Below are 10,015 nucleotides of genomic sequence, written 5' to 3' on the forward strand. Positions count from 1 at the left end.
CTGCGGGAAGCATGGGCCCTATCACAAGGAACCAGGCCAAATTGTTGGGACAACAAGCCTCACGAGTGCCGTCCGAATCTGCTACTGTCTTTGGTTTGTCTCCAAAACATGTGAAGTCTCCTGCAAAAGTTGCAAAGGAAAACATCGCCGAAATGGTCGAGAGGGCTCTTGCCCAATTGAGCCCATCTACATACAAGAAGTCCATCACTTCGGCTGACAATGATGTCTTAAGCACGGGATCTACCCCACATAACATGTTTGCATCTCATGTTAAGGAAAATCAACGCTACTCTCCACCACCTACTATGGTAATGCACGCAATGGTGACTAACGCTTCATCCGTAGAAGAACAACTTGTGAGCTTGACAAGAGCTATTGAAGGCTTGACCAAGTATGTTCAAGATCAAGATGCTCGAATTGTTAAGCTAACTGATAGGGTGGAGGGCATGATGGATGAAGAATTAAGCCATGCACCTGGAAAACGTCCGCAGGTCCAAGAGACAGTCGATCGCCCCACAAAGCATGTTGGATAAGCTAAAGAGATCCAAGTTTCTTCGGAAGGAACGATCCCGATCAACCAAATCAGGGAGTTCATCATGGGTACCATTAAAGACAAGTACGAGGTTGCTACAAAATCCTCTTTGACATATGCAAGGCCATATACTGCAAGGATTGATAGTTTGAAAATGCCTGTCGGTTATCAACCTCCAAAGTTTCAGCAGTTCGATGGTAAGGGAAGCCCAAAGCAACATGTGGCGCACTTCATTGAAACCTGCAACAATGCTGGAACATACGGCGATTACCTCGTCAAACAATTTGTCCGCTCCCTTAAGGGCAATGCTTTTGATTGGTACACGGACCATGCGTCTGGTTCCATTGATAAATGGGAACAAATGGAGCAAGAATTTCTCAACCACTTCTATAGCACAAGACGTACTGTAAGCATGGTGGAACTTACAAACACACGTCAGCGAAATAAAGAACCAGTCTTTGACTTCATCAACCGATGGAGGCATGCAAGTCTAAACTGTAAAGATAGACTTAGTGAAGCTTCAGGCATAGAGATGTGCATTCAAGGTATGCATTGGGGTCTCCGTTATATTTTGCAAGGTATAAAGCCTAAAACTTTTGAAGAGTTGGCCACTCGCGCTCATGATATGGAGTTGAGCATGTCGTCGGTCGGAACTGAAGCACCACCTGTCCACGAACTCCGCAAAGTCAAAGAAAGGCAAGAATTCAAGAAAGTGGGAAAATATTTGCCAAAGACTGAAAATAAAGAATCCATGAACGTCAATACCTCTCATGTGAAATTCACCACAAGGGTGGGCAATACGCAGAGTGCAAAAGCGAATTCTTTTGAAGGAAAGACAAATCAAAAGCTCACCTTGAAGGAAATGCAGCGGAAGGACTACCCATTTCTTGACTCAGATGTTTCCGCAATCTTTGATGAACTCCTTGAAATGAAACTTTTTGAGTTACCAGAGATGAAACGACCAGATGAAGCAGGGAGGAGTGATGATCCAAAATATTGCAAATATCACCGGCTGGTTGGACACCCTATCGAGAAATGCTTCGTCTTCAAGGATAAAATCATGGACTTAGCTCGTGAAGGGAAGATTGAACTTGAAGATGAGACATTGAGTTCAAACCAAGTCAGTGTCACTTCTGACTTACCTAATCTGGTCATGACCTGCAATTTTGTTGAAAGAAATATGGAGCAAGACATTCCAAACACCAATCACACAAGAATGATTAAGACCTAGTAGATGATTTTGATGATTGGGGCTGGACTCTTGTAACTCGCCGTAGACGCAGAACAGTGAGTTCATATAAGGAGTCAACAAAGCAACACGTCAAGGAAAAGATGGTAAGGAGACCCAAAACCAAAACTTTGATCGTGTATTCAAAGAAGAAGGAAATAAAGGTGCACCACTACCAAGAGCTGCGGAGACCCATTACATTAGAAGAATATTTGCCAAATTGGTGTTACACCAAGTTCACATGCGATGGCACAAAAGCTCTATGTTGTAATGTCGATGAAAAAGAAGCGAAAGATGAAACTTCATCATGTCCATCACCAAAAGATGCTCCAAAGTTGTCTCTTGAAGTTGAAAATCCATCATGTCCATCACCAAAAGATGCTCCACAGTCATCTCCTGGAGTAAAAAATGCATGTATGGCCAAAATCACATTCTCTGACGATGATCTTCTGCTTGGTGACACATTTCATAATCGCCCTTTATTCATTGTTGGTTTTGCACGTGAGAAAAGGGTGAATAGAATCCTTGTCGATGGAGGATCTGGAATCAACATCCTTCCAATTCGCACAATGAAAGAACTTGGAATATCAACAACAGATCTTACTGATAGTCGCTTGATGATCCAAAGATTCAATCAAGGAGGACAAAGGTCTATAGGGACCGTCAAAATAGACCTTACCATCAGAGAGTTGCAATCAAGCGTGTGGTTACATGTAATTGATGCAAAAACTTCATATAACATTTTGCTTGGTAGGCCGTGGGTACATGAGAACAAAGTAATCCCATCTACCTACCACCAATGTTTGAAGTATTATGAGGATGGAGTTGCAAAAAGTGTTATTGCGGATGATAATCCATTCACTGAAGCTGAAGCTCACTTTGCTGACGCAAAGTTTTACTTGAAGAAATATTCCATAAAAGTCGATGCCATTGCATCCAGAGATGTCAAATTCCCTAACAATATGGTTAAGGTAGCGGTCGATAAGGCAAAAGTCGTAAACAAAGAAGATTCAAAGCTTGGCAATCCAAACAAGATGCCTAACGTGATTGGTGCCTTTTCAAGTAAAAAGGTCACACCCATTTTTCGTTATGTCCCAAAGGCAAAGGAGGACAAAGGACACTCTCTCGAGTTGCGAGAAAATGCGCTGGAAGGGTTGACCCTTCCTGTAAGGCGAATTGATACGGTGAAGTCATCCACAAAATTACTTGGGAAGTCTGTGGCTCCTAAGTCATTACTTCACAGAAAATTTGTGGCCCCTAAGTCACCCCTATATGAAGCACTCCCAATGAAGCGTACAGAAGAAGGTTTTGATCCTAATGCTTACAGGCTGCTAGCAAAAGCTGGATTCGATCCAAACGAACCGTCAAAATTGGAGAAGCTTCCATCAGAACCTGCTATGAGGCAACAACGTGAAGGGTTGGGCTACAAACAACCTCCACCTATCCGCATCTCCATAAAAAAGGTAAGCAACAACTACATAACTGTGGAAGATGAGTCTACTAATTATAACAAAAGGCCTTCTGTCTTTGACCGACTTGGAAGCTCAACGAAGAGGATTTCTATATTTGAAAGGTTGGGGCCATTGAGGAAGAAAAACAAGGTTTGGAGAAATAGCAAAAGTATTCAAGCATCTGCTTTACCAAAATCTCAAAATGCTTCTAAAGACTTTCAAAGTCTAATCCCTTCTAGAATGAGGCGGCAGACGAACATTGTGGTCTCATGTGGAGAAGTACTAAAGGCAAAGTCGCATGTTGTGGTCTACACCAAGCAACGTGATGAAGATGAAGAAAGTGTTGGCTCTTCATATCATGTCACTATACAAGATGAAAGGCATATTTTTTCTCCAATTAAAATTGATGGAGAGTTGGGGAATGTTTCATGGTGTTACCATATATCTTTCAATGATGGAGAACCTCAAGAAGATGAAGATGCTAAAGATGCACCACCCGAACTTGAAGAAGGAGTAAAGGTGACAGTTGATGCATTGAAAGAAATCAACCTTGGAACTGATGAAGATCCAAAACCCACTTATGTGAATGCTTCACTGGCGAGTGATGAGGAAAAGGCCTACGTTGACTTACTCAAAGAGTATAAAGATGTATTTTCCTGGAGTTACAAAGAAATGCCTGGATTAGACCCGAAAGTAGCAGTCCATCATCTTGCTGTGAAAAGTGGTGCACTTCCCATCAAGCAAGCTCAATGGTGTTTTAGGCCTGAATTGGTTCCTGTGATCGAAACTGAAGTTAACAAGCTTATTAAGGCTGGCTTTATCCGTGAAGTTAAGTACCCCACATGGGTTTCAAGTATTGTCCCCGTGAGGAAGAAGAATGGGAAAATTCGAGTTTGCGTTGACTTTAGGGATCTCAATAATGCATGCCCCAAAGATGAGTTTCCACTTCCTATCCCTGAGCTTATGATTGATGCCACTACTGGGTATGAGGCGATGTCTTTTATGAATGGTTCATCCGGCTACAATCAGATCCGCATGTCTCCAAAGGATGAAGAGTTGACCGCATTTCGCACTCCTAAGGGCATTTATTGCTACAAAGTAATGCCTTTCGGTTTGAAGAACGCAGGAGCAACATACCAAAGAGCTATGCAAAACATCTTTGATACCATTCTTCACAAAAACGTTGAATGTTATGTTGATGATTTAGTAGTGAAATCAAGAAAAAAGTGTGATCACTTGCAAGATTTGAGGATGGTGTTTGATTTACTACGAAGGTATCAACTTAGAATGAATCCTTTGAAATGTGCGTTTAGAGTTACCTCTGGAAAATTCCTCGGCTTCATTGTATGACATCGAGGAATAGAAATTGATTAAGTAAAAGTAGATGCAATTCTGAAGATGGTAGAGCCAAGAAACATCCATGAATTGAAGAGTCTGCAAGGGAAGCTAGCATATCTTAGGAGATTCATCTCGAATCTAGCAGGAAAGTGCCAACCATTCAGCCGCCTTATGAAAAAGGGCACTATTTTCGAATGGAACCAAGCTTGTAGTAATGCCTTTGAGAGCATCAAGTCTTACTTGACAAAACCACCAATTTTAGCAGCTCATGTTCCTGGAAAGCCATTGATACTTTACATATCAGCTCAAGAAAGATCAGTGGGAGCACTCTTAGCCCAAGAGAATGGCAAAGGGAAAGAAAATTCCCTTTACTACTTGAGTAGGATGATGACACCAAATGAGTTGAAGTACTCGCCAATCGAAAAGCTATGTTTGGCCTTAGTCTTCTCAATTCAGAAGATGAAACACTAATTTCAAGCTCACGTCGTCCGTCTTATTTCTAAATCTAACCCCATCAAATTTGTGATGTCGAAACCTGTCCTCAATGATCGACTAGCAAGATGGTATCTCCAGTTTCAACAATTTAAAATTGTGTATGTTCCTCAAAAGGCTGTGAAAGGGCAACCATTGGCAGACTTCTTAGCAGACCACCCGATACCTGATGATTGGGAACTCACTGATGAATTACCTGATGAAGATGCAATGGTTGTTGAAGTTCAACCGCCTTGGAAGATGTATTTTAATGAGGCCTCACATCGCGAAGGGGCTGGCGCTGGGGTGATATTTGTCACTTCTCAAGAGGAGATCTTGCCGTATTCCTTCACCTTAACGCAATGTTGCTCCAATAATGTTGCAGAATATCAAGCCTTAATATATGGGCTTGAAATGGCGGTTGATATGAAGCAATTGCAATTACAAGTTTTTGGAGACTCTGAATTAGTGATCAATCAATTGTTGGGTAGCTATGAAGTCAAAAAGCCAGAATTGCGTCTCTATCATGACTGTGCACAACAATTGATTAGATGGCTCGGAGATGTAACTCTTCAACATGTTCCAAGAAAGGAGAATAAGAAAGCTGATGTTTTAGCCGCTTTGGCTTCAACTTTAACTCTGCCTGATCAAGCGCAAATCACTATCTGCCAAAAATGGATAGTACCACCGGATGTGGATGAAGAAAACAAATTTGAACATCTTGTAGATGTGTCACAAGCTGAGATAGTTGATTGGAGACATGCTCTGATTGATTACTTGTGTTATAATATACTTCCAGAAGATCCAAAGAGAAAGACCGAAATTCGTCGTCGTGCTCCTAGGTTTCTTTACTACAAAGATACTCTATATCGAAGATCATTCAAGAGAGTCCTCTTGCGTTGTTTGGGGGAAGAAGAAGCGATTCAAGCTATTCAACAAGCACATTCTGGAGTTTGTGGATCACATTAATCTGGGCCCAGATTACACTTTCATATAAAAAGAATGGGGTATTATTGGCCAACAATGGTAAAAGATTGCTTGGATTATGCTCGAAGATGTCAAGCATGCCAATTTCATGCAAACTTTATGCACCAACCTCCTGATGTATTACATCCGACTGTTGCATCTTGGCCATTTGATGCTTGGGGGCTAGACGTGGTTGGAGCACTACCTAAATCTTCTGGTGGTCACTTGTACATCTTGGCTGCGACAGATTACTTCTCAAAATGGGTTGAGGCCATAGCCCTCAAAGAAGTAAAGAAGGAAAATGTTGCAAACTTCATCAGGGTAAACATCATCTATCGTTTTGGCATTCCTAGTTATATACTAACAGATAATGGAAAACCATTCACCAATAAATTGATGGATAAGATCTGCGACCTTTTTGGCTTCAAGCAACGCAATTCATTAGTGTATTATGCTGCTGCAAATGGACTTGCTGAAGCATTTAACAAGACCTTGTGCAACTTGTTAAAGAAGGTCGTCTCCAAAACTAAAAGGGATTGGCATGATAGAATGGAAAAAGCTCTTTGGGCATACCGGACGACTCATCGCACGCCGACTCAAGCAACTCCTTATTCTCTTGTTTTTAGAACTGAAGCAGTCCTTCCACTTGAACGACAAATACCGTCATTGAGGCTTGCCATCCAAGAGGGATTTACTGAAGAAGAAAATGCTTGTCTGCGCCTTGAAGAGTTAGAATCTCTCGATGAGAAAAGGTTGGAAGCTCAACAAAGTCTTGAGTGCTATCAAGCTCATATTTCCCGTGCTTTCAATAAAAAGGTTCGCCTAAGGTCTTTCCAAGTCGGTGATCAAGTCCTTGCGGTAAGAAGACCAATTATCATATCTCATAAATCGAAAAGCAAGTTCACATCAAAATGCGACGGACCATATGTTATTCAAGAAGTCCATTCAAGCGGAGCTTACAAAATTATGGATGCAGACGGCTTGCGGATTGGTCCCATCAATGGAAAATTCTTGAAGAAGTACTATCCTTGAAGCGGCGTCATACTCCTGGCCCGCAAGTGTATAAACTGTGTACGGCTCCACAAAAAAAAAATTCACTCTCTGAACTACGTAATGACTTGATCCTCTTCACTGAGGTACGTAGGCAGCTTAGAGTATTATTACTCTAGGTTCAGTCATAAGAATTAAAAAAAAAAAAAAAAAAGTCATGTGAATATCATGCTAATTCTTTCAAATGAAAATTCAAGCACCCAGATTTTGAGCTGACTTTGAAGACAAATCTGTATTAATCCGTAGATCCTATGGACGTGATTTTTATATGGATTGAAGATCTCAAAGTCGTCTTTCCAACAAAAAAGGAAGCTCATTATTCCGGCTCTCCTACTCCACGTTATGAATTTCCTTCCACATGTACTCAAAGCTGAAAATTCAAGCACGCGGGTTTCGAGCTGACTTTGGAGACAAATCTGTATTAATCCGTAAATCCTATGGACGTGATTTTTATATGGATTGAAGATCTCGAAGTCATCTTTCCAAAAAAAAAAGAAGCTCAGTATTCCGGCTCTCCTACTCCACGTTATGAATTTTCTTCCACATGTGCGCAAAGCTGAAGAAAGCTGAAAATTCAAGCACCCAGATTTTGAGCTGACTTTGAAGATAAATCTGTATTAATCCGTAAATCCTATAGACGTGATTTTAATATGGATTGAATATCTCGAAGTCGTCTTTCCAACAAAAAAGAAGCTCATTATTCTGGTGCTCCTACTCCACGTTATGAATTTTCTACCTCATGTGCGCAAAGCTGAAAAGTTAACGTTTTGTTGCTATCCTCGTATAAACTCTAGCTTATGGAGTCTTTTTTTTTAATAAGGAAAAGGGGCTCGTGGAAAGAACAACCAAAATTCAAGAGGAGAAAATTCTTATTGAAATATAAGTCACTATTTTATTGCTTCAAAAAAAAAAAAAAACCATTACACCACAATGAGCGAATTAGAAAATCCTAAGCAAATAAATAAAAAATTTAACTATGGAAAAAGTTTGAAGCTTATGATTTCTTGGCGACTTTTCTCAACCGCCCCTTTTAGCTTGGCTAGTCTCTCAACTTCATCGTTAGACATCACATTATTTTCCTCAATGGTATAAATCTCGCCCTCCGTAATGGTGACATTCTCTTGACTTTTGGACAGCTTCTTTTGATATTTGTTAATGAGCGCGGTCACTTTCTTTTTCTTGTAAGTCAAGGCTTTTAAGTCTTTCTCCACATCTGCTAGAGTTGCTTGAAGTTTCTCCATAGATCCATCCAACTTTTCATGTGCCATCTTTGCATCATCGAGACGGTGTTGTGCATCAGCGAGAGCCTTTTCATGTGATTCTTTAGTCATCTTTGATAATCTTAAAGTATCATACTCCGCGTACGACTTGAAGAAATTCTCGACATGATCCTCCAAAGAAGAAACATCAATAATGTTTACCTTTCTAATCTCCTCAAGAGTTGATGCGATACTTGACTCCAATTCTGTAAAGCCATCTAAAGAACCTAAGGAAAATTGTGTAATCCATCCACACAATGCGCCCCACATCTCAGAAACAAAGGTTGATTTGGCGCGGTAAATGATTTCTTGTGGCTCAAAAGTAGGAGCACCAGGTCGCAACGGCCTACTTGGTGACTTTCTTGGTGGAACTACTTCCAATGAAGGCATCACATCATTACTTGGTGACTTTCTTGGCGGAGCTACTTCCAATGAAGGAATCACGTCATTAGAAGGTGACTTTCTTGGTGGAACTACTTCCAATGAAGGCATCACGTCACTAATGGAAGAATGAAAATCTTTTGCAGCCGCATCAAGACCATTAAGATCTACTGTGAAATCTGCAACCGCGCCATTGTTAAGGTCGCCACCATTTAGTTCTTGAAGGTCCAACTAAAAAAAAAAAAAGTAAGAACAAAAAGATGATCAAATTCAAAACTTTGAAAAAAAGATGGAGGGGGGGGGGGGCTTACTTGTTTTGCCAATTCAAACAATTATGCCGAATTCAAATCAACAAAATCGTTATCATCAATGACAATTGTATCTAAAATATCAATACCACAACAAATATCATCTAGTTCTTGTGCCTTTCTTTTTGGACGATTCCAGTGACGATCTGTTGGACTAGGAGATGCATTGGTTCGTCTAACACCATCCGGTGAAGCGTACATATGAGAAATTTCATCACAAGGCGTCTCAAGGTTTGACGTTTGGTCATCACCATTGTCTGATGATACATGAAGTTCATTTGTTCCAAAAGAATTATGGCCAACTTCGGGAGCAGGTGAAGTCGCCTTTGAGGCTAATGTGAGATGCCTCAATTTTGACTTCGCAGGCACATCCCCATCTTTCGAGGTTTTAGACTTGGATGAGGTCTTAGCGACTTGCAGAGTATCATTTGACTTCACTTGAGATTTGGAAGAAGGATGTGACTTTTCCTTTGATTGATCAGAAGCCCCTTTAGATGAAGTGGATGAAGAGTCTTGCTTCGTCTTCTTTAAAATGATGCAGAGGTTTCCTTGAGAAGTATTCATCCTTTGGGATGGCCACCAGTCTACATACTCGCGGGTCATTAAAGGAGCACCTTCTAATGGGCACATTGGAATCATGACTTTAGAAAAAGTATCAAGTCGAAAAGAAGAATTCCAAAGTTGCACCAATGTTAATAGTGTACCATCGTAAGGACGCTCCACAAGATCTCCGGGAACATCTTGACAAAAACCGAATTGTCGACTAAATTTGATAGGGCTGTAGGACTCCACGATGAAATTTGAATCATGCCTAAGGGTTACATAGCCTGAACGAAGGCTTATGATATATTCGTTCCACGAATTTGAAAGCTTGCCATTATCAGTAAGGTGCAAATTCCTCCCTTGCAGCATTGCTAAATGATGGAGGCGATGGGCATCATCCTGTTGAAATAACTTTTGGGCGTCAGTAAAATTAAAACACTTGGCCATCTTCTCGCTAGAAATTTTGCAAAGAGGTATCGATCAATGTG

The 10,015-nt window shown here is 40.8% G+C and overlaps 1 protein-coding gene across 1 annotated transcript; it reads left to right on the plus strand.

Moving 5' to 3' along the window:
• Nucleotides 1–596: 596 nt before the first annotated feature.
• LOC125864050 (uncharacterized) lies at nt 597–1,763 on the plus strand. The gene has a single exon (XM_049543994.1). The coding sequence runs from the start codon at nt 597–599 to the stop codon at nt 1,761–1,763; it is 1,167 nt and encodes a 388-aa protein (XP_049399951.1).
• Nucleotides 1,764–10,015: the final 8,252 nt, after the last annotated feature.

Source organism: Solanum stenotomum, chromosome 5 (assembly GCF_019186545.1).
Source record: "Solanum stenotomum isolate F172 chromosome 5, ASM1918654v1, whole genome shotgun sequence".
Classification (NCBI taxonomy): domain Eukaryota; kingdom Viridiplantae; phylum Streptophyta; class Magnoliopsida; order Solanales; family Solanaceae; genus Solanum; species Solanum stenotomum.